Raw genomic sequence first — 26,135 nt, 5'->3', positions numbered from 1 at the left:
GCTAATGGGTACTGAGATACAGATTCCATTGAAGATTGAGATGGGTATCCCCTTTGATGCTTTGGGGTGAATCTCTGCCGTACCTTTGTTGATATATGCTATTAAAAAGCTATATATTATACCTACCTACTAATAATTCATTCACGATAAAAGCTTTCGTGGGTGAACGCTTGCTGCACCAATGCAGGTTGGTGGGTTTCACCCATTATTTACACAGGTTAGTTATAATAACCGGCACCGATAGCTCTGAGCTAGACTGAGAATTTCTTGACAGAAATAACAAACAATATTGAACCTGATTCGAGAATCGAACTTAGGATATCGTAACCCATAGTCAAACCAGCTAGCCACTAGATCAACGAGATGCCAAATATGAAATCAAACATTTAAAGATACATCGAGATACGGCCTTGGAAAGAATGTCGCCCCGTCTGGCTGCCCATTACACATGATTTCATCACATACCTAACATGTTGTAAGGGTGTATTCAAATTATCCACAATTTGCCACTAAACAACAGTGCTGAGCTGTCGAAATGAGGAATCGAAGAAATCGAGCTGAGAAAATAAATAATACATTTTGCCTGTGAAAGGCTTCGGCCGTTGCTAATAAGCACATTACGAGGAAAAACGTGGCACTAAGCTACTTAGCGTTCCGGTACGCTGTGCGTAGAAACCGATTTGGGGTATAAGTTTAATATAGCTGTTATAACAGGTTAACCCATCTTAGATTGCGTCATCACTCACCAGCAGGTGAGCTTGCAGTCAAGGTCTAACTAGTAGTGGAATAAAAATAACCTTAAACTAATTTTCTGCGGATGAGAAAGCTGCTGATTTGGCATTAAGGTTATTTTGGTAAGCTATTCTCTCATGATTTGGAGTACTAGCTTACCGCGAGAATGTACAGTTATTCTATCTATTCGGGTTTTCCTTTTCGAAAACTTCTTTTACATTCCTTAAGAGCAGTGCCTTATATCTTTGTTCTTTTACGTACACTTTAAAATGCGTTCACACTATTAAAATATATTGGTTTCGTTGGAAATTAAATACCAAAACCGATGTTTAAAAGGTGTAGCTAAAAACCATTTTTTAAACAAAAAAACTGTATCAAAATCGGTCAATTTCTGTAGGGACCTGAATAAGCACGACCGAATTTACAGTAACTTTTGGCATTGCTCGCTAATGGCACGTGGCACATGGTGTCATTTGAATGAACCATAAAACTGGATTGAGCGAATCGTGGTCAAATGCAAACCTGTCGCCGATATAAAGGCTATTATTTCTGTATAATCTAAAATTTCATTAAACCTTGCCTTACTGGTACCTACACGTTATAGCCATTTCGATATTAAACTGGCGATGGCAAAGAATATTGCATGCATAAACTGTAATGTGATAATATCGGTGCCACTGGGATATTACAGTTCCCGTTAACACGGCAACTTTCTATGCCAGATCCAACCTTTAATATTATTTAAATATTTCTTGAAGCTAGAAAAAACATATCATAGTTTGATATTATTTAATTTAATTTTGAAATAATTTGGAAAATTCAAAAGTGCACGCCTCATAATCTCATTCTTCACTAAAAAGGTTTCCCGTACTGGGTTTTTTTAGGTTTTCATTAATTGAAATTAAACGACAACGAATTACCAAGAGATTTTCAATAGCAAACAGCGCGCTGAGATTATGAGGATTTAAAAAAAAAACTTCGATACGTTAATTTTTACGGTCGCGAGAGTGCCAGATCCATACAGACAGACATCCGGACGTCCTCGAATAATTTTGTAATTTAATTTTTTTTATACTTTAAACAAAATAATTGTTTTTTATTAACATTAAATACGTTAAAACGAATGTTTTTTCTTGAATTATATATGATAATACTATCCTACGATTGCAATGTGAGAAAAATACAAACATTTTTAGTTTCCAAAAGTACTTGACTTTCATATATCGGGAGTAGAGCATCACCTAAACGCTTCGCTTATGAGGCGTGCAATATCGTCAGTTACTAGAAACAAAACTTACTCCAAGTAGGTATATAAAATACCTACTTGGAGTAAGTTTTGTTTGACATTTGTTTTCTTTTCGCCTTACCGCGCGCTAGCACAATTCTTCTTCCGCATAATAAATTCTATCAGACATCCACTCTTATTCTTGTTGCCCTTCTTTTAGCTTCTTAGATGTTAAACTTGGCGGCGTAATGGCCGTAACGGCGGGATACTTCCGCATACTTAAGTACTTAGTTAACGCATAGTTTTGTTACACTTCAACTACTTCTACGCTTCTTGGGATTGTTTTGCTATGGGAATAAACGTAACTTGATAAATCAAGGAATAAACGCTTTTATTTTTCTCCCCTCCACATTACTACTAGGTTTTCTCGTAATTACAACTAAATAATTCATAAAAAAAACAACATATTTGCTAAATAAAATGGCATGTATCCTAGAATGTATACTTACATGCCAATAAACGGACACTTGTATGCATTTCCATATATAAAAAGTGACCCGAGTCAAAGTTAATAAAAATAATAATATTATGCATAAGAAAACCATCATAAGTATAAAATAAGGTTTAACAAATACAAAGTTAACCCCAGCATTATATTAAATATAAAATCTCTAAAAGCTTCTCATTCCTAAAGCATCTCCATCCAGATAATTAAGCTTAACGGGTATAAAACAAAAGTAAGCATTCATAAGAGAATCTAATTAAAAACGCAGCACCGGCGTTTCTTTGCCTACACTCAGTTGGGAACCATTTCCTCTCAAGATGTTACTTTGAACGATGAAGAAAGCCCTAATAGAGTCATTATGCTGCTTTTTCTTTGTTCTTTATACGTTACGTTTTGTTGAAAAACTTAGTAGTGACGCAAATTGGTTATGAGTGCCGAGTTGTTTCAGTATATTCTTGCATAAAACTCATACTTATTTATAATTATCTTGTTAAGCTGCTGCTGAATGAAGTTGAAAGAACTGAATCTATAAATAATCGTGGTGATTTTTAACAGCGAAAACGCATTATTTTATTTTTGATCGTGTTTCTGATAACGATTATTATTATAAACAGTCGTCCGCATTACACGATTAAATAGTTTCTATTAAATGCCGAATTTACGTATACCGAAAATTTTAAGTACGTTTTAGCTAGTTATTTATACAACTATTGAGTTTTTGGCTATTTTTAAATTTCTTTACGTAATCTAATTTATACTGATATTTGGTCAAAATGTAGGTAAAAATCGTTTAAAAGATTAAAACTTTTACCTAACCCAATGACTCCCAGAAATCATCAAAAAAAAGTTGTTACTTCGTAAAATCAAATCCGGTCATGTCGCGATCACAATATATAATATTATTGACTGCCTATTCATAGCTTACGCCGGTGGATTTATAAACACAGGTAGGTATACGAGAGATCCTTTTATGACGTAGGAAAGAGAGAAGGTGTCACAGCATATAAAAGCTTGTCTTCTTATGAAGTACCTGACTGATTGAAAGACAAGTTGCAGAGAGGAAATATCCTTAGAAATGTAGAGATATAATAAGAAAGGGTTTTCTGAAAATCTATCCCTAAAGGGTCGAAACAGGGAGTGAAAGAGTTTACGTAGGTCTTAAAAATAAAATATTAAATACCTTTTTGTATCGTTTAATTAATCGTTTAATAACAGCTGTTTAAGCTGTAGTTTTTAAATTACTCACAAGTAGGTTTAATATCCCTTCATTATTTAATTGTTATGTCCAACTCCAAGCTTTTTATAAAAGTAAGTACTGAATAATCGTCTTAAATAAAAAGTCTTTACTTGAAAGCGTAACAAAAGAAATCTTCTTTGATGTTTAATTTCTCAAGTTAATTGCGTATTCCGTAAAGGAGCAACTTATGTATTTTAATTAAAGAAAATAATGGAAATTTTACATAAAAGCCGCCGGTATGTATAATGCAAAGGTTTTTATTGGATTTTTGTTTGAGGACAACAATCTTACAGCTAACCTAATTGATTGACATATCGACATACCGATGTCTTGAAATGTATAAATATTTTTTTGTTTGAATTTCAGTAGTTAAATTGATTCAGTAGTACAACATCACAGTGCAATTATATGATTACCTTTACTTGATGCTGCAATTAAAATAATCTGCGCAATAATAACTCCTTGCACGTTTACTGCAGACGGTAATATAACTCTAGGGCTCTGATCATTATTCACAGTAGGTCTATCTGCAGTCGCAGATTAGTACGTAATGTACGTATTTTTTGAGTTAACGTATAGGCAACTCCAATTGCTTCTTCACTCCTGAGAACTAGGACCTCGTACCCAGTAGCCGTACAGTAACCAACAAAGCACTAGTAACTTAAAGAAATTCAACATTTCTCCAAAGGTCTTTTATTAGGCTAAAGCAAAAACGGTAATTTAATAAATTATAATTTTATTCAAGGGGGTTTATGTTGATCGCATACTAGTCTTCACGCACCACCGGCCGCACGCACCAAATAGATGTGACGAATGCTAATGACTTCATTTTAATGAACTAAATATAAGGGTACTAATGGATTTCTGTACAGTCATTCCACTTTTCTGGCCCATCATAATCCTGGACCTATTACGCCCCACTGCTGTATATAGCCCTCTTCTCGTATAAGAGAGACCATTAGAGCTTTGTCCAACTCTCCTTCAATTCGAATTGGCACTTAGTAAAATAATCACATAGCATTCCTTGCTCTCTAAGGCACGTAGGTGTCCAAATCATAATTCTCGGATGTTATATTTTTATGACTTTAACTCCTATTAAAATCGCAAACATGCTTTTAAAAATTATAGGTAGGTACGATCAAATTTTTAAAGCTCTAAGCGTCTAAGCGTTTTGCGTTAGCATGCGATCAGCTTAATGTGGGACGTGCGGAGTTTTTCAATGTAATAGCAGATGTTCCAGCCGTTAAGACCTCAAAGGCAATGTAAACCTTCGTCCAAATGAATTTCATTTCGCTGAAAAGTGACTAAGATGCAAATTGAATTTTAATCTTTTAAAAGCAAAGTTATCTTTATTGGCAAAAAAAAAGGAATTACAAGCTGAAGTTATAATTAAAATGAATATGAAATTATACTTATATTTCCACGTAGCATAAACAATAATACTGTTTGATAGTCTTTTATAAAATGGTCAGGTTGGGTAACCTCATTCCGGATTCTGATTATTATAAATAATAATAATGATAATTATGACTCATGTACACTATTATATAACAGAATTATCAAATAACAGTAATAATCAAAAAAAAAAAAAAAAATTACATGAGATATTAATATTAACTATACAAAATAGTTACAAATTAGAATGTCTGCCTCCAGGCTACATGGATTTTTATATATAGCTTGTAAATTGGAGAGTCGTAGGTATCTATTTATTAATGTCTTCAGAATTCCTTTGCTGATTACCGTTGCGTTTCTTCTGACGGCAAAAAAGTCATCAGTTTAAGCCCTCGCGAGTATTTCAGATGCGCTACAATAACGTGGTAAGCCCACCTGAAAATGAAATAATAAATGAAAAATTTCTGAAATGATATGTATGTATGCCCAACAGCATTACGTTGACGCCTACAGCTTATATCGCTAATAAAATACGCGTCGAAATACTAACCACCGCCTTTTGTGAGTTAGTTGAAAAATGGGATATCCAATATTCCCAGGTTTGTAAATGTCGATAACCGCGCTGTGGTTGACTTGTAGCTAGTTGTTGGTTATATCAAGAGATCCAGTTTCCTTATCAACGTTCACCCGGTGCTGTAATATTAGTTAGTGCCCGGATACCTCCGATCCGGGGCGGAGTTGGGAATTGAGGAAATACCGATTTGATTTACGGCCTTATATTTTACTGGTAAACCTTTATAGATTTCGAGAGAGTAGTCACCCTAAAATAAATGGATTGGCTATTTTTATTTGTATCTAACAGATATCATTGGATGGAATCTATCTGATCTGATCTTGCTGACTATCTCTTAAGTGATAGCAGGTACTCGTATGTGCCCTGTAGTGGGACTTTAATAGATCAATGATGATGGAAACTGATGGGATACAAATACCTTATATTGCCTAATCCTCACAATCCTCTTATTAACGTCTTAAAGGCACAGGCGTCTTATCTCATATTAGAACGCCAGTTAGAGCACAAAACCACCATGCTGCTCCAATGCAGCTTGGCAGGTTTTAAGGATTATTATGAAATGTTAGTGACACGACTGGTACAGCTAAGTGTGCTCTCTGAAGCACAGTAACGAAAACTGCCATTTTTTTAAGTCGAAGCTGGTACTGAGACTTTTTTACAGAATAACGCAATATCTAACAAATTTTTGACCCGAGGCTGGAATCGAACTCAGGAGCACGTGATCCCACTAGATCAACGAGGCATGTTATATAATAACATTGTGGCATAATCGTATAAAACTCGGCCCTGACATTATTTAATATGAATGTAAAGATATAAAAAAAAATAGCATATTGCTTAAATCTAATTTAACTTTGTTGAGAGGGCTCTCGGTAAAATAAATAATTTTAAATCATTCAGAGATTTCAATTAGTTACCGTTTTATAAAAATGCCCTAAAAATCTGTATAATAAGCTACTGTACCTTCTAAACTATTCGCGACTTCGTCAGATGTAAAAGTCAAAGAGTAGTATAAGTGTTGCATAAAGAAATTACACAAGAAAAAAGCATAACGGTCCCTTAGCTTCTATTTGTGTTACTCAAAGTAGCATCTTGAGAGAAATTGCCCCCGACTGTGTGTAAGCAAAGAAACGGCGGTCTTATGTTCCTAATTAGAGTCGTTTATGAACGCTCACTTTTGTATTACGTTCATTAGACCTAATTACGTAGATAGATGGGGATTAGGACGGAAATATTAGATGTCCCATACATCTATAGTACCTACTTACCTTCTTATATTACACAAAGTAACTTTTTTATGTTCTTTTGCTTGTTTGCACCAAATAAGATTCATTGCTTTTGGATTGGATTGGATGGAATTTTAACATTTTTCTTATCAATAGAAAATTATCATCATAAAAAAAAAATATAGGAATCCTTAAAAATTGCAATAATGTTAAGTAGCAAAATGTTACCTATAAACTTGACTATCATCATCATCATCATCAGCCAATGTGCGTCCACTGCTGGACGTAAGCCTCTTTCAAGCAGCACCGACTGTTTCTATTTTCGGCTTTCATCATCCAGTCGATGCCTGCCACTTTTTGGAGGAAGTCGCTCCATCTAGTTGGGGGCGCCCGAAACTCCGTTTACTGCCACGATTATTCAAATTCAAATTTTCTTTATTCATGTAGGCCTATCACAGGCACTTATGAAGCGTTCATACGTAATTGTAAGGGGATGGTGATAACTTCGTTCGCCAACTTAAATCTAAAGCTACGAGGGTTCCAAACGCGCCCTGGTCTAAGAAGAGCCCACAACCAACTTAGCCGGGCATTATTAAATGCAAATATGAGTTTTTTGTAACAGCTTTATCGATTCTGCGTAAACGTTGTCAGAAGTACAGAAAAGCACAAAGGATACCCTGTATTCAGAAAAAATGCTTTCAGAAAAGCACCGCCCGAATCGATTAACAGAATCTATACGGTTGACTAACAATGGCTAGTAAAAAATAAACATTACAATAATATTTAGTGGAGCAAAATAGCTTAAAATATACATAAGCTTCATTGATAACTCCCTCTTGAAAAATCGTATTCGTAAAAAATTTACGCACATTTGTTATTTAAAGCTGTGGTATATCTTCAAAATGCGCCCTTCTCCCAAACCGGGGTCATACATCATTCTGTCGACGCAGATTGATGGCGTAACTTGCAAATTGCTTTCATTAGCAATTATAATTAACATCCGTTATTTAAAAATCATTTTTTTCAGGCCTGGATAAAATTATGTAAGCTCTAATTATTCCGATTAGACCCTTAACGTATCGATATGTAAACAAACGTCACATCATTTCTTTTTTATCTCATTCCTCCTCATTATATTTTTAAAACCACATCGGCGGTGCTCTATGAAGTGGCAGACTTGAAGTCAATGTTTGACATAAATAACTATTTTGAACATAAATTATCACCGTTTTTGATGATAATAAACAATTTTTTATTATTTACCCATCCCACTGCTGAACATAGGACTCATTTCATAAGGAATACAGCTTAGACCCACCACGCAGCTTCAATACGGGTTGGCAAAATTATGTGACATACTGCAACTTTTGGGAAATTATTATTTTGTAGCATTGCGTAGAAGGTAATAATGACAGAGGCAGACGGCTTAACATGCACTCCTGTATGCATGCATGGAGGAAAGGTATTCGCCTAAGCTTCTTATAATGAGCGGTACAATATTGAGAACATGGAAATATATTTTAATAGTACGTGTTTTATTTTAATAGCAAAAGTAAGCTAGCTACATTTACATTATATTTCTTGAATATAATTTTACTATAGTAGTTCATGCGATTTTAAAAATAGAACAATTAAAATTATAGTATGCAGACCGCTAGTGGGATACTGTAATACTTAACCAAGCAGCATTAAATTAAATATGCGATTAAAAATTAAAGCAGGCGAAAAGAAATACTAAGCGAACTTAATACTGAATGAATTACTTTAAGGTGATGAATAGAGGGCTCAAAAAAAGTGCAGTAACTGTTGTAATACAATATTTTTTATAGTTTTCTTAGTGCAAATAAAACATTGTAATCAAATTTTTTTCCGACCAGATAGTAATAGCATTCTCGCTATTGTTAGACCCGCCCCGGTACGAGGGTTACAAAAAACAGTCGTTTAATTTTCATAACTTTTGGCGAACAAAAGGACAGATACAATGTTATGATAAGTTTTAATGAGTTTACGGAGTTTCACAGAATTCCATTGTTCGTAATTTCGTTAAAATTCCGGCCCTTTTTAAAATTTTAACATATTACTCTCAATGGTTACGCAATGAATTTTCTTTGCATAGTCAGGTGCTTTTGCAAATTTATCCAAATATATTATTCTGTGTTAAATGTTGTTAAATTTGAATCTTGAAACATTAAAATGAAGTCAACTTCATTTACACTTTTATAACTCGCATTTAACTCTAACTATATAAATTATAGCGGTGATATCGCTCGGTAGGAGCTCGACTTAACTATCGGGGGCCGAGTTTGATTATAACCCAATACTGTATACAGTTGTTTTTAACCTCAGAGTTTGATTATAACCTCATGCATGCAGGTTTCGTCACGATTTTTTCCTTCACTGTTGAAGCAAGTTATATTTTAATTACTTAAAACGCACATAACTCAGAAAAGTTAAAGGTGCGCTACACTGCGCTATCACCGTTTCGAATGGTATTATATGTGAACTATTTTTAAGAGACCTATAAACGGGTCAAGCAAATTTAAATTGTTTTTTGCCAAGCCATTTATATGTAGGGAAAAAAAAAACGTTCATATGTAAACGTAAACCATTATTTTATTATAGCACACAAAGAACGTACTTTTAACGTAGCATTTTGTAAATGTGTTACCTGTGGTTAGACAAAATTCGGGGCACTTTTTCAGGCATTTTTCGTACAGACAAAAATGCATTTCAAATTGTACCGAGCTTACAAAGTTAGTAGCAGACAAGTTTAAAAGAGATTTCAGCGAGTAATGTAAATGGAAAATTATTTAACTATTTTCAGCGGTAACAAGATGAAAAGGAACGTTACGAATAGTTTTCACGCTAATGGAATTTTTACTAAAAGGTCTTTAATTCTTTGAACTTACTCGTATTTTAACTTATGCTTCGGGTTTCAATTAACCTTCAATTTAAAGTTCAACACCAACACATAAACCACTGAATATATCGCGATCTTCAGTAGTGAGAGTACCCGGGTTTAATCCAAATAAAGGAATTTTTAATTTCTAAATTGGTTTTCGGTATGATTAAAACTAAAATTGAAGGTTAAAATTTATAACTAGTAATCTAATCATCAATAGCTTGTAACAGTTAACTTCTGGACTAAAGGCCTCTCAGTAGAGTGAGGGCTTATCCATAATCACTACGCTAGGCAAAAGGGTTTGTGATCGCAGTAGATGGTAGCAAGAAGGACGCTTCTGCCGGTTTTCCGATATATTCCTCAGTCGCCTCCTACGACGCCCCGGGTGGTGAGAACTTTATGCTGATATGCCAAAGTAATAAAAATAATGTATTATAATCTGTGATATCTACTGGCATATGACACAGACGAAAATGCTGAGATAATAAAATTAAATCCTCCAAATTTTATATATGAGAGTATATAAAATTTGGAGGCAAGCGGCCCAGGACCGTGCATTGTGGAACTCCCTACAAAAGACCTATGTCCAGCAGTGGACGTCAATTGGTTGAGATGATGATGATGATGATATAAAATAAGTATATAACTAAATTAAGTGCTATTTTTAGATTCGGCTTCTGTATTCTGCTGGAGTGTTGTAGGTAAGTTCTAACAATAGGTACTTTGTATTCGAGCGGTTATATTGTTAAAACGTTAATAATTTATCGTAACATACTTATATTGTCCTTGGCGCGGCGCTTCTTACAATAATCATTTAGGAAGCGATAGATGCTGAATGATATTTATTAGGCAATTTTTAGGTTAACTCGATATATAATAAAACTTTAATCTTGAATATAATATTCACAACCTAAATTGGATAAAAAGTAAGAGAGGTGCTTAAACCATCCTGTACCTTGAATTGCGTCTGTCCAATATTCAATAAAAGTTTGAGCTCCATGGCGCAACTGCGAGCACTGTGGACTTATAAATGGAGGTCCCGGCATCGATTCTCGGCAGGGGCTATCTGGGTATTTATAGTTTCTAAATTGTCTCTGGGCTTTGGACGTGGCTAGTTACCACCATACCGGCAAATAAGTGCCTCTGAGCTGTAAAGCGTTCCGGTACGATGCTGCGTAGTAACCGAGAGAAGAACCATAACTCAAACGTTTATCTCGAAACAATCTCAGATTGCATTATGACTTACCGCCAGGTGAGTTTGATGAAGCAATACTATTAATAGTGTCCCCCAAAGCATAATGTAAACGAGGTTTAACTACAATTGTATAGAAATCCTTCTTAAATTTTAATAGATCAATGTTGTATGTACCTGCTATCAAAGGTCGTATTTTGAACAATGTATGTATGTAATACAGTCATAATAATTTTAATTGAAAAAGTTGTAACAGTGCATGCATTGTATAATGTTATGGTGGCCAGGGATTATATTCATTTTGCAATTTTAATGAACTTTTTAAAAGTGCTTGCAATTTTACAGAGTTAACGAGCTACTGTTTGTTTGCTAACACACGTTGCGAAGTCTGGTATAATAATGAATATAAATATACTAAATATACTTCGATTATCCACACATCGCCATTTAGCCCAGAAGCCCAAAGTTAGCGTAGCTTTATGGGTATGAATGAATGAATGAATGAATACACTTTTATTGTACCAAGTGTTTCCGTAAACGATGTAACCAGCCATGATAAGAATCTTAATTTTGGGGTGCCACAAGGAAGCGTACTTGGGCCCACTCTTTTTTTAATATACATTAATGAGCTCTGTCAGTTCACCCTACCAAATTGCAAGATAATAAGTTATGCTGATGACACGGCTCTTCTTGTTCATGGCTTAACATGGGAGGAAGCACGTGGTAATGCTGAATTAGCTTTGGCTAATGTTATAAACTGGCTGTCTTGCAACTTACTAACAGTCAATGTTTCAAAGACAAAATTTGTAACATTTGGATCAAGGCGTTCCTTGCCACCTGCTTCATTCTCAATCTGTGCTCATCGATGTTCTGTCCCACTTGATAAAAGTTGTGACTGTAGCCGGATTGCGCGTGCGCAAAGCATCAAATACCTTGGTGTGGTTATTGATGAGTCCCTCACATGGAATGATCACATTGAATCTGTTATCTCCAGAGTTAGAAAGACAATGTATATTTTCAGAAATCTCAGAAATACAGCCAAAATAGACACTTTAAAATCTATATACTTTGCTTTCGTGCAATCTGTTCTTGGTTACTGCATAACAGTTTGGGGAGGTGCCGGGAAAACTATAATGCTTCGGTTGGAAAGGGCCCAAAGGTCTGTATTGAAAGTGATGATGCTGAAACCGATACGTTTTCCCACCACTGAATTATATAAGCAGGGCAGGGTTCTTTCGGTACGCAAACTATACGTGCTGTTAATTACTCTTCGTAAGCACGGCAATACTACCTATGATTCAGAGTTTGTTAAAAATAAGCGTAGGTTTGATAGGATTTGTCAAGTTGAACCACGCAGAACCGCTTTAGCTGGTCGCCACTCTTACTTCATAAGTTCAATGCTTTATAACAAAATTAATAAAAAAATATCCATTTACTCATTAACATCACGAAAATGTAAAATTGAATTAACGAATTGGCTTCTTAACCTAACTTATGATGAGACTGAAAACCTTATTCAATAATACATACAATCACACCCTCACCCTCACCCACACTCACATACACATACACATAAACACACGCGCACGCACACACTCATATTTATTTTTTTAAGTACAATTAATTATATTTAAAAAAAAATCTTATGGATGTATTTATGTAAATGTAGAAAAAAAATAAATAAAAAAAAATGAGTTTATCAATGCTTTCAATTGGATTTAATTCAAAAAGTTTTTCGGTTTTTATTTTTATAGAACTCACTAGATTTAATTTAAGTGTATGGTTCTCGCTCTAGAGACGGGCGATAATAACTGCGACTCGGTCTTGCACTATAGCAGTATTATCGAATTTGGGTTTCATGATACACATTACCTTATGTTTGCCTTATTTTGTACTATTTTTAATTTGCTGTGTAACTGTTAATTGAAATAAACTTATTACTATTACTATTACAACACATTAACATAGTAAAATTGTAAATAAAAATTTAACAGAAAGTATACAATTTGGCGGCCTTTTCGCTGCATAGAAATATCGTCCAGGCAGCTAAAGGCGTAAAGCTTAGCTCAAGAAGAGAGGTAGGTGGTGCATATAAATAAACATATATACACATATAATATAAACATACTAGGGTACTACACGACAGATGATTACTTTTTATAGATAATATACATAGACTCTTATAATATACAGTTAAACACCCAGGCACTGAAAAACATTCATGTTCATCACACAAACATTTTCCAGTTGTGGAAATCGAACCCACAGCCTTGGACTCAGAAAGCAGGTTCGCTGCCCACTGTGCCAACCGGCTGTCATGGGAAAACACATTATTTTATTCCATCTTGATTAGCCATTACATGCTTATTGAAGCATGTAATGGCTAAATAAGATGGAACATACAAACTTTTTAACCCTGACGGTATTATCTAAAGGTTAATAAAGAATCGTTTAAATTAGTCGTGACAATAAACAGTTCCACTGGAAAATAACGAAAAATATTAATATAGGGCTAATAATCAATTTCAACTCATCGTACAAGGGAAATCAAATAAGAATACAAAAAACGAAGCGTGAGGCGAGAAAGAACATGTTGGCTGGAAATCCTTCGCCAATGGTTACACCATTCTACTAAAGAACAGAGAGACGCCGTGACCGATCTTATTCCTATGTGGTTGACATTCAGTCAACACGTACGAAGCGTTTTTCTTTCCTCTGATAAGTACCGCTAAGGTTTGGAATAATATTCAAACATCGGTGTTTTCTGCCAAGTATTACATGAGTAACTTTTAGGCAAGAGTGAATAGGCATTTTCTAGGCATGCGCGCTCCAACCTAGACCTCATCATTGCTTTCTAAATGGCATGATTGTCGTCAAGATCTAGCTTATTACTAGTGAAACAAAAGGAGAGGCTAACAGACTGCGTTATCATTGACAATTAGGACTAGTAGTCAAGGATATACTAAATTTCTGTGAAATAAAATAATTATTATCATCATCACATCAACCCATTATCGTTATTCATTTCTACGTCATTATGTAGTACTCTCAGGCATGCAGGTTTCCTCACAATGTTTTCCTTTACCGTTAAGCAAGTGATATTTTAATTACTTAAAACGTACTTAAGAAAAGTTCAAACAAGATTCAAACTTACCCCCCCCCGAAAGTGAAGTCGAGATCGTACCCAATGCCGCTTCCAATAATTTATGCTTCAAAATAAATTACTTACCAGTAATTTGCTTACAAGTTAATGTTTTTTTAACTGAAAGTTTAGTTGTTCCGCTTACACTGCAGTTCGATCACAGGTTCGAAGAGGCAAATGGAAAATGTCAGAAATAAAATACGTTTCTAAATGGTCAGTACGTAAAAGTCATAAACTCCAGAAGCGAGCGGACGTACCTCAAAATATTATTTCGGTCGCGCGTATATTCACTGGAGGACCCTTCAGATCTCACTCGCCTGAAATAACTGTCGCATAACGTTGATATAAAGCGGTTGGCTGAAGCAGGCGGCTTGAATTACGCTGAGCATACATCTAATTCTCTGAGTACTCGTTTTGGCACCTGGGCAAAAGGTATAGAGTTCTTGTTAGCGAAATGTCACACCAACGCGAGGTTTTATGGATTTCTTGACCATAAAAGTAAATTATCATCCCGTTCCGCCTAATTATGTCCTTGCTAGGACACACAATCCAGTAAGATTATTTTGAGGAGCTAAAACCACCAAATAAACTCGGGCAGCAAATGATGCAAATAAAACCTAGTCGCTGAATACGGCTATATTAGAACACTCATAATTGGCATTGACTCAGATCAACTCTACGTTAACAATAAACCAAACCAAGCCAAATTAACAATAAACTATTGTTAAAGCACTGGGTTATAAATTATAAACGGACAGCCAAAATAAGGGGGTCCGCAAGGAGCCCCATTACATGGGTGGCGTGAAAGCGTTGAGTGTAGCCTTACGAAAGGCCTATGTCCAGCTATGGACTTGACAACCATTACAAAATTATCCAATCTATGCTAAAAATCTGAAGGCTGTCTTCGAATAGTGTGAGTTGCCAATGATGACTTACGGATCTGAGACGTGGTCGCTCACTATGGGCCTTATAAGAAGGCTCAAAGTTACTCAGCGGGCGATGGAGAGAGCTATGCTAGGAGTATCTCTACGTGATCAAGTCAGAAATGAGGAGATCCGAATGAAAAGTGGCAATGGGCAGCGCACATAGCTCGGAGAACCGATGGACGTTGGGGTCTTAAGGTGCTTAACGCAGCGTAGGTCGGCCCTCAGCGTGGTGGCAAACGGCCCAGGACCGTGGATTATGGAACTCCCTACAAAAGTCCTATGTCCAGCAGTGGACGTCAACTGGTTGAAATGGTGATGATGATGATACTAAAAATCTAAATTGATTTTAAAATAATCCAGATATGAATATAGATCAATTAAAACGACACATGAACCGTATAACACTTATAAAATGAAATTAATAAAATAGTAATTAAATACAACGAATCGGATATAACTCTAACCGGCAAAAGTTCCCCCGATCCAATAATTGAACTCGGCACTTTTTGATTGAAATTCCCTGTTGAAACATCTATTGTTCAGCGAAAATAATGATTATCGTTGGGAGTGGAAGCCACTGGGAGTTTGTTTGTTTCAAACGCTAATTGACTGTACTCAATGTTCTAACGTTTTATTTCTATTCAATGACTGATAGATGTTTATTATAAAAAAAGTAGGAAGTAGGTTGGTAGGTAGTTTTTTTTTATGCTGAATCGCTTTGCGGCACGTATTTGTCGTTAGTGTTTGTGTTCGACAATACGATCTTTTAAGTTAACAAGAAAACATATTACAAGTAAACTTGCTGTTAAAGTTTAATTTTTTAGTACTTAATAATAACTTTAGCTTATTTATAAAAAAAACCCTCGATAAGGTAAGCTGTTACTTTTATGAATTAGAAAACCTCTACATTATAAACTCAACGCGTGAGAAAAAGAAATAAAAGCTGGCACAAAAATGCAAAGATTAATAATCCTAGAGACAAGAATTTACGTAAAAGACATTCCGACTTCTTCAACGACGAGAAATACTAATAATGTAAGACTTTCATTGCATTCTTGTCAGAAAGAATAAACGTAGAAAAATTATTTCCAGAAAATACTAACGTCACAAGCTCAAAGAAGCGGATAATCTAGATTCAAGAGGTTATTAATTAATTCTGAACGACGTCGACATTGTGTTTGGCTATGAAACGTAATACTGGGGCTCTGTCAGCACAATGCTGTTCGTTAGTGGGTCGTGAATAGTCTCGAATGACTTTAATGATGTATTGTCGTGTTCCATGCTCCGCAAAGGGGGTGCGTCTAGTTATAATTCTCTTAACATCGCGGTACAACTATAAACAATATTCTAAACGCTTAGTGGTACAGCAATTTCGGTACCACGACACGCATATTACATACATAAAAATGTATGTAAAAGATCTTGACTTGGAATAATAAATATATAAAAAGTTAGGTTACTGCTAAGATTTTTAAGTAACGTAAGGTAACTCAGACAAAGTTTAACTCAGAAACTGAAATTACTCCCAAACTAAAAAAATCCGACTAGTTTACAGTAATTAAAAGAGTGGTCCATAAATTTAAATATATAAAAATGAATGTCAGCTCTTTGGTCTCACTAAAACTCGATAACAGCTGAACCGATATGGCTAATTTAGGTCTTGAAATATTTTTTGAAGTCTAGGGAAGGTTTTAACGAACGAACGAAAAATACTAATATATATAATTCTTTGTTACGTGTGTTTGTCACCTAGCCCCTTCTAGCAGTCGGACTGATTTTAATGAAATTTTGTTTGTACATAACAATGGGTATAATAAGGGTTTTTTATTTATCATAACAATGGGTACCCAGTTGGTTTAAAAACACAATTGGACCTGGTAGGTGGCGCTACTTTACCAGGCTGGACGACGTCTGCCAAGACCACTAGTGATTAATCAAATTTGACTGCAAATTCTTTAAACTAACAATTTATTAAAGGTTTATTAGGTACATCTTCAATTCAATCTTTAAATTCATTCAAGTATTTGCAACTTCGCAGTTCTCGTAAGTGTATCAATATAAGTAGCTTAATATTTCCAACATACCTAACACTAGTGTAGTGCGTACAAAATTGATAACCCAAAGTAGTGCGGGCGCAATATCTATTTCATTTTACGTATAATTTCCCGGGGGCGATGTTCTGCACATGAAAGCGGGACGTATGATAATGTACGTACAAATAACGCTAACATTATTTCACTATAGAATAGTCTGAAATACGTTCTAATTTATTTAAACATATTCTAACAATATTTTAATGACAGCTGGCAATAATGACCATGGTACAAATTAGATTATAAACTAGCTAAAGTTCAAAAGAGAACAGTTAAATACTAGGATTATCAGACAGAGAAAAATAATTTTGTTAAATCAAATTATCACAGCCTTAGTTCTTCAACTCTACGTAGCAATCATCGCATTTAAAACAAACTTAATGGACGCACTGGTACTAAGTAAAACATCGTCAAATCATCAGATCATAGAAAAACCTGTCCCGAAAATCAAGCATACGGTCGCTGAGATTATGACGTGAACATAGCCGTTGTATTTCACACCGGTTTGGTGGGTACTAACTTCGTTCTAAATTCTTCACTAATTATTCTTAATAACATCAAAAACATCTTAACAACTGGTGCCATAAAAGGAGGTGAATTGGTGGTTGGTTCATTAATCGCTTTAATTTATATCTATATGATTAAAAATTGGTATGTATTTTTGTGAAATAACAAAGACTATATTTTAACAAAAACGTCTAAAAATACACAATAGTAAAAACAGAGAACATCGTATAACACATACGTAGAAATGTGCAAAAGAAAAAATGGATCGGCAAAAAGATTAGAACAACAATAATAACAAGTTTATGCAGGTAGAAGGTTAGTGTATAGTGACGTCGAGGGACAAAAAATAGAGATCTACTAACCTGCAAATCACACGTTTAGTTGTAATTATACTTCAAGTAGGTGGAATTGAATGGATAAGTCCATTAAACCATGATAGAAATCGAAGTTCAACCGATTAAACAAAAATATATCAATGAATTATTGGTTTCTGAGGGTGTACTGTAGGAAGCATAACCGAAAAATTATAATATTATTCAAAATGTTGACCTGTGGAAGCGTTCACGTAACGGCATTAGTACTTAGTATTTAAAAGGATAATATTATTACACCCTTTTCACTACACGAGTAAACTGGATATTCCTGTATTATCTTATTCATTCGAAGTAGCGGGCATCGGCCAGTCTTCATTAATGTTAAACGAATTAAAATTCATATTCGATACGATAGAAACTATGTCCTCGACGCTCTGTGATATTCGCATGATAATTATCCTGGTGTTAGAACGTTAACTAGAATTTTGGTTTTTTAATAAATACTGTAAATAAAAATGGAACAATCGCGCGAGGAATATAAATATTCAAGTGTGTGTAGTGATCCTACGAAATCTTCATGGCTACCCTTGCTAAGACAGGTAATTAATTTGAGTACTATTCCATGAGCGATTATAATAATAATAATAATAAAAATAATAATAATGGTTTTTTTTGTAACTATGACCCATCTACACTATAACGGAATAATTAAAAACTAAACTAAATCAAGTTTACATGATTACATGAAATATTAATACTAAATATACAAAAAGTTACATATTAGAATTCCTGCCTCCAGGCAGCCCTACGTGGAGTTCAAAATAAAGCTTGTAAATCGGAGAGTCGTATGTATTTATTAATGCTTTCAGAACCCGTACAAGAAAGAACCTGTTTAATTACAAAAAGTATATTGTATAAACGGTTAAAAAAGCACTTTTGATAGATGAAATCAATCGTGACTAGGCGAATTGTTCGATTCGTTTGACCACTAAGATACGTATTTTTGTTTAAATACTTAAACGACATAGTGTATTACAGTCGAACAATAATGTTAATACATAACTACGTTAGCCGCAAGAGAGTTCCGCCTTGAACAAACCGAATAAATGCTCCTCGTTATGCAGCTGATGGTATTTGCATATTCAAGAAGCTACCACCGCATAAAGCAGTATTATTTTAGAATAGAATTTTATATTATGACATACCTTGATGTCTTAAAAACTTCAACAATATCAATATTGTCTTGCTTTAAGCGATTATAGTAAGCCACCCCATATTGATAAAATGCGTCTCTTGTACTTCTTGCGGCAATCTGCATAATAACGTGCGGCACGAAAAGTTTTTAAGAAACCCATACACATTTTATAGTAAGAATGCTATCAAACGCGTTTAGCAACTCCTCATTCAAAGATTCGTTATTTTGTGATATTTATATTAAGGCTCCTTATATTACATGCATATAAAATACTTGGCGACAAAACAGCAATATTAAGTAAGTTGCTTTAAAATAAAACTACTACAGTATGAAAAATTATAAATTACATAAATATGTTTTTTAGATTTTATGTTTTTTTTTTAAGTTTATTAAACTTTAGTTTCTTCAGCGAATACTTGTAACAAATTATCATGATAGTAATCATATTTAGGCTTTAAAGACCGAAACAGGCTCTGCTGCTTAAGAATCATCGACACAGAGCCCATCAAAACTACAAAAAAACCTCAGCCTATTAAGACAATCGTGAACCTTGCTGCTGAGGACTCGTCATCATAATCAGTCTATTAAGATCGTTGTTAACGATGCTGCTGAGGACTCAACATTATCATACCAAGTTTGTTAAGACTACCACTGATAGAAGCTCATGATTACTCAATCTGTTATGACTGCCACAGGCCCTGCTACTGGGGACTCATAATCAGCCTATTGAGACGGTTACAGGCACCGCTGCTGGTGGTTGTGCTTATATAAAGTGTTTGTTTTGTTTGCTCTCTTGTTTACATTTAAAAAAAAAATACTTTTAATTACAAAAATAAAACAACGGGTGACGCCGTTGTCCGCTCAGAGTAATACTGGAGCAAACGGAAAATCAGTATTGTTGCACAGAATAAGGCTGAGTTTAGGGCCATATTGCTAAATAATAAAGTGGTAATTACTTAGTTCAAGAACAGGCAATAAAGGATTTTATTATTTTATTATGATTATTATTATTGAGCACTAAGACACTTAACAATGCTCCAATGCAGGAGTTAAACAATGAATAACTTAATTGAACAATGAACAACGGTAATAATTACTGTTTCACAAAGTGATATACAATTATTGACTACAGAACCCTTGCAAAGGGTTTTGAAACTTAATTTAACTTTTTTTTTTTGCAGATGTATGTGTGTAGCGGAGTGACATCGTACTTCTTCATTTATGGATTATTTTTTGGTGCCCCGACAGTTTATGTACCACAAATACGGAAAGAGGCCAACTCCACTGAAGCTATTAGTATGGAAACGATGTCGTGGTTGTGTAAGTACAAAACTTCAATACACATTTTTTTTATTCCACTAGAAGTCAACCGCAAAGCGTATGGCAGTTATATTAAACCCATACCTAGTGGCAACAGGTTTTTTACGCGACATCGTACCGGAACGCTAATTCGCTTAGCGGCAGGTCTTTATCGTATCTGACCACCGCCGCAGCCTAGAAAATATAAATTCTAGAAAAGATAAATTATAAATTCCCAAATTTGCCCCTGCCAGGAATCAAACCTGAGACTTTCAACTTAAAAACATAACCAGAAAAATTTCAAATTAAATGTTCCATAAACCTCACAAAAAGTATATGTTTACATTTTATTTTTCTTTGACATTTAAGTTAACCAATGTAGAAATCACCCTCATCTCATAAATTTTAAATTTGTGGCGTATCAAAAGTGCAACTACAGGCTTATTTGACTAAATAAAGCTTGGCTATTATTTTTATTTAATTTTTCGAAAAATGTTGTCGATTTAAAAGTTATCAAAAAGTTCCATCATTAAAGAGTTATTATTGCCCATACACTATATCGATATATAGCGTACCAGAAGTTGTGTACGTTTCAGATAACCAGCAAAAAGTATTGTATCAGCGTTGTGGGAAAGGGCTGAGACTAGCTGTGGGTGTATATTTTCTTTTTCTTTTATTTTACAGTGTCAATCTCGAGTTATGGATCACTACCATGGGCGATAATATGTCCCATAATTGCAGAACGGTATGGGAGAAAAGTACCATACATTATTTTATGGGTGAATACAATGGTTAGTGTGGCGCTATTTTACTTCAGTCAATCTGTTACTGAACTTTTCATAAGTGGTTTCTTTCAAGGTATGCTTCAAACAATACAAATAGGAGTCTCTATTATGGTACTCACAGAATATGTTTCACCGAAATATAGAGGCATTTTCATCACCTTTAAGTCTGCAACATTTTACTGGGGTATCTGGATTTCAAATGCAATAGGAACCTTCTTTCATTGGAAAAATATTGGTATATTGATTTTTTCATGTTGCCTTTATAATATTAGTATATTATTTTGGCCTGAATCACCTTATTGGTTGGCATCTAAAGGGCGTTTCGAAGAATGCGCAAAAAGCCATCGCTGGTTAAAAGGAGAAGATAAAGATGCTGAAGAAGAACTTAAGCAACTCATACTATCGTCAAAAGAGAATTTAAAAAGAAAACAAGAACGAAAACAGGGAGATCAGAAGAATAGTATTATTAAATTATACAACATCGTCAAAGCCAGAAGATTCTACAAACCACTAATACTTTCAGTACTTACCATATGCCTTTACCACTTTTCAGGAAAGTTGGCTTGTACTAGTTATGTTATAGATATTATCAAAAATATAACTGCTAACGAGTCAACAGCATATGAAGGAATGCTTGTATTAGATGGAATTACTGTTCTAGGGATGTACGTAGGTGTTTCATTTACAAAGTTCTTTAAACGCCGTCCACTGTTATTTATTTCTGCGTGCATTGGTGTATTGTTTTTGTTTGTTTTGTCATTGTATTTATATTTAATACACTTAAATGTCATATCGGAAAATAAGTATTTGACTTTATTCCTTTTAATGGGTTTTTCAGTGACTATAAGTTGCGGTCCAATGATTCTGTCTATGTGTTTCTCTAGTGAATTAACGCCATTAAAGGGTAGAAGTGTATTCATAAGCATTTTTACATTTTCAACTTGTACTATCATGGGGTCGATATTAAAAATTTCTCCGTATATTTTTAAAATTTTTGCCTCACACGGCGCTTTTCTATTTTATGCTATAATGTCTTCAGTATTCATTTATATACTTTACAAGGTATTGCCTGAAACGAAAGACAAAACAATACAAGAAATAGAGAAATATTTTTCTGATAATGACAATGTTGTAGAAGAAGAAGAACTGATGAATACGGAGGAAGCTCTTAATAAATGATAATTCTCGGCGTTAGTATTTAATAATAGTATTTTTAAACTAGTACAATAATGTTATGCCAATGTATTTTAATTAGTAAGAAAAATAAATATCAAATTATGCTGTTTATTTTATTTATTCCATGATCTGTGAACAAATGTTTCTAGTCGAAGAATCTACATTATTTTATTTAACATAGCACTGTCATTTAACTGAAAAAACCGTGTTTGTAGTTGTAATCTTTGCTAGTTTATATTTGCATCGCGTCGCACGAATAAGCTTTTGATTGAAAGCCCCAAATAGGTCCGAGATTAGTATGATACACTCCAGCGAAATTACACGTGACCCTTCGATTTGCCTGACTCTACCGATACTAATGCTCTATTTTCTCTCCACATTGTGACAAATATTAGGTATGGTGTTTTGTTAATTTTATGACTTACTGCGCTGAATCAAGAAAAAGCTTTTTTATTGGGCCAAATATATATGTAAAGGTGTATGAGATATACCATAAATTAAACCAATACTGAGCATTGATTAAAAATCACCCAATAAGCTGCAGCGCTGGTTTTACTGAGAACCTGACAAGGTAAGGCAACTGACTCAACGAAAACCTAATATTTAACTTAATATTTAACAGTGAGATTTACTTATTTATAGATTGGCCATGGTGCGGTATGGATTTATTAAAAATATGTTGTACTTCTCATGCTTCTGAAATTCTTTTTTTATATCAAGTGTATGGATTAAACAGTTTTAATAAAAGTATTTATAGTTCACTAATAAATTAAACTAATTAAGAAGTAAAATTTAATAGTTAATTTAAGACATTTGAAGCGACCGAGCGGTCGCGGTTTCCTTTGAATTTTAACACCGTAGTACAGTAAAATGCAAATTTCACGGGTCGACGAATCGTACAAAGTTTAAGTTTACCAAACCACGACCACGATCTCCAGTAATAAACTCTTTAATTTTCCAACAGTGCGCATAATTATAAAGAACTTATTAATTTAGTTTTACTAGCTCGTGGTTTAGTAGAGACCCTTTCAAAACTAATCCGAAATTATACTGCATCGTCGACTTAAATACCCCCGATTTAAAGGAAGCAGAATCGTAGCTTACCCTAACAAAGCGTTTGAATATAATATTTCCATAAAATAAATAAATATATAAGCCATTTAATCCCAAGTACCATATTAAACATGGCTTTACAAAAAAAAAAGATTCAAATAACAAACATGAAAAATAAGTTAATTGGGTACCCATCTTCGGGTAAAGGCCTCCTCCATCTTGCCCCACTGCACTCTAGTGGCGGCCTGCTTTGGTCGAGGGACCACCAGTGCAAGACAGTCATCTCTATAACGCGCCCCATGTACCGCCCAACGCCATTTTTGTTTTCCCGCCAGTTCCGCAGCGTCAACTGACTGTATTTTTTTTTCTTATTGCTGCGTTTCTTTGGCGGTCACTTAATCTTAAGCCAAGCATACTTCGCTTAACCGCTCTATGAAATATGTTCATAGGAATATAAAATGCCTATTAACCAATCAGTGATAAAATAAATGTGTCAGAAAAATCGCGTTTATAAATATGGTTACGTATTTTAGTTTAAATCATCAACTCAGTCTGATTCGGAGATATTTTTTAGATTATAATAATTCAATCGATTATAAGAGATCTTTAAGAAATTTACCAACCAGCCATCATTTACTAATCAAAAATGAAATGGCCAAGCTTTCAATCGAGTACAAAAAGATACAAAACTGAAATATCAGGCATTTCAGGACTGTAACTTTTTGTATTGGATACAATCGATGAGTAATCAAACACAAGTATAAACTGACTTCAGACTTTGGTCTAAAGGACGATCTCTTGTTACAAATATGTTGTTTCAAGAATAGTTTAGCATCATCATCATATCAAACCATTACCAAATGGTCTAGTTTTCTACGAGAAAGGTTTGGGACGTAGTCCACGGGCTTCACACGCCTTTGAGAAAATTATGGAAAAATTGCAGGTTTCCTCGAAATGTATTCCTTTACCTTCGATGCAGTAATAATTATTTGCTTGAAACGCACATAAGTTGTTAAAGTTAGAGATGCATTCTCCGGGGCTAGAACTCGGCCCTCCGAAAGTGAAGCCGCAGTTTAAACCAGGCTATCACCGGGATCAATTCAGGGAACGCGGTAGTATTTTTATTTCACCCAAATCACTAAGAAAGCTATAATATATATATATATATATATATATATATTACAATGTATAATATAGTATGTATATTCAATAATATAGTATGTATATGAAAATATATTAAATTATACAATTATTTTGTTTTTTACTTGGTATTTTTGTCTTCACCTCACGAAATTAATTTAACAGATTAGTAAACATGAGCTACAGTCCTTGAATATGCTAATCTCTCTTACATATTACGTTTTGTAAATTTACTATAAAATAAATAAGATAAACATCTGTATTTTAATGGAGCATTAGCAAATTATTTTTATTATTAACCGACTTTGAAAAAGGAATTTCTCAATGCAGTTTTATTTTGTACAGAATTAAGAATATACGGAAACCGTGTTCACGACTAATATTAAATCACGAAAAATAACTCCACTTAGTAGTGTATCTCGAACAGACGGATAGTCACTTCATTCAATTTAGCAGTTGACGGTAATTATTTTACCTCTAATGTTCTAAACGTTTACCATAAAATGGGCAAAATGAAAAAACTCACCAACTTTTCTCGCAACGTTGCGTGGGGCATTTTCGCTGGACACAATGCACGGTAAGTAATAATTGATAATTAAGGGTTCCATAGGTGTTTAATTCTGTGGTATTTTGATTTTTTTTATGTTTGTTACCTCAAAACTTTGTCATTTACTAAACAATTTGGTTTATTTTTTACAATTTTTGTAATATAATGTTTGTTTTTAAGTAGGTACCCTTGCGGGTTGCTATGGGCATGCTGTTTATATATAAGAATATTATTAATCTAATATTTATACTAATAGTAAAATTTTTACTATTATACTTATTTTTACTATTTTATTAGAAGTTAGCTGGCTAACTTGAAGTGGGATGAAAACAAGAATAAAAATATTTTGAAAATCGTATAGTGCTGCAATACCACTTTAGGATCTATATTAAATGTACTTTTTTCAGATGTATATTATATAACTAGATTTTCGTACTTTCATTCAGCACCAGTTTTTTTAAACTCCCTGAAACAGCGGTGAGAACTGTGGCTAATAGTGAGCAGCCGCAAGTTCAATTCGAGTTTGTGAGTAGGGTGATAACTAACCATGACCTAAGAGTTTCCCCCTACACTAGACCAGAGAAAATTCAGAAATTATAAATTCCCTAATTTCCTTTCGGGAATCGGACCCGGCACCTCTTAAAAGACCACAGCGCTCACTACATAAGAGAGTTCTTCATATGTAACTTCCATATCCTTAACAGTTTAGCCTGAGATTGCAATCAAAGGCTAAGTTGAGCGTAAAAAGGCGTGGCTTAAATACTTTTTCTTTTTTTTATAGTTTTGTCACCACTTCAAACTAGTAAGACTGGTAATGAGAAAAGTCAACTATCAACTTTTATATGTATCTCTTTCATTTACACGGATTATTACGGCAACTATACGTTTCTTGAGCGAGAAAATAGCCTAGAGCCAGTCCCTTACTCATCGGCGCGGCAGATACAGGTAGAGACGAAGTGCGTTTATAAAA

The 26,135-nt window shown here is 34.3% G+C and overlaps 1 protein-coding gene across 1 annotated transcript; it reads left to right on the top strand.

Annotated features, from left to right (window-relative positions):
- The first annotated feature begins 18,485 nt into the window (after positions 1-18,485).
- LOC120627166 lies at positions 18,486-21,370 on the top strand. The gene is made up of 4 exons (XM_039895042.1): positions 18,486-18,569; positions 20,347-20,485; positions 21,149-21,255; positions 21,323-21,370. The coding sequence occupies exons 1-4, from the start codon at positions 18,486-18,488 to the stop codon at positions 21,344-21,346; spliced, it is 354 nt and encodes a 117-aa protein (XP_039750976.1). The 3' UTR covers positions 21,347-21,370.
- Positions 21,371-26,135: the final 4,765 nt, after the last annotated feature.

The sequence above is a fragment of the Pararge aegeria genome, chromosome 10 (genome assembly GCF_905163445.1).
Source record: "Pararge aegeria chromosome 10, ilParAegt1.1, whole genome shotgun sequence".
In the NCBI taxonomy this organism is placed as follows: Eukaryota; Metazoa; Arthropoda; class Insecta; order Lepidoptera; family Nymphalidae; genus Pararge; species Pararge aegeria.
Note: the sequence above shows the minus strand (reverse complement) of the source record. Positions and strands in the feature narration are given on the sequence as shown.

What these genes read in the sequence shown, in the direction of transcription:
- LOC120627166 (XM_039895042.1), top strand. Translation starts at nt 18,486, where the DNA reads ATGGAACAATCGCGCGAGGAATATAAATATTCAAGTGTGTGTAGTGAT. An exon ending in GGCTACCCTTGCTAAGACAG is followed by an intron (nt 18,570 to 20,346) that starts GTAATTAATTTG and finishes TTTTTTTTGCAG; the next exon opens with ATGTATGTGTGTAGCGGAGT. An exon ending in TTTTATGGGTGAATACAATG is followed by an intron (nt 21,256 to 21,322) that starts GTTAGTGTGGCG and finishes GTTTCTTTCAAG; the next exon opens with GTATGCTTCAAACAATACAA.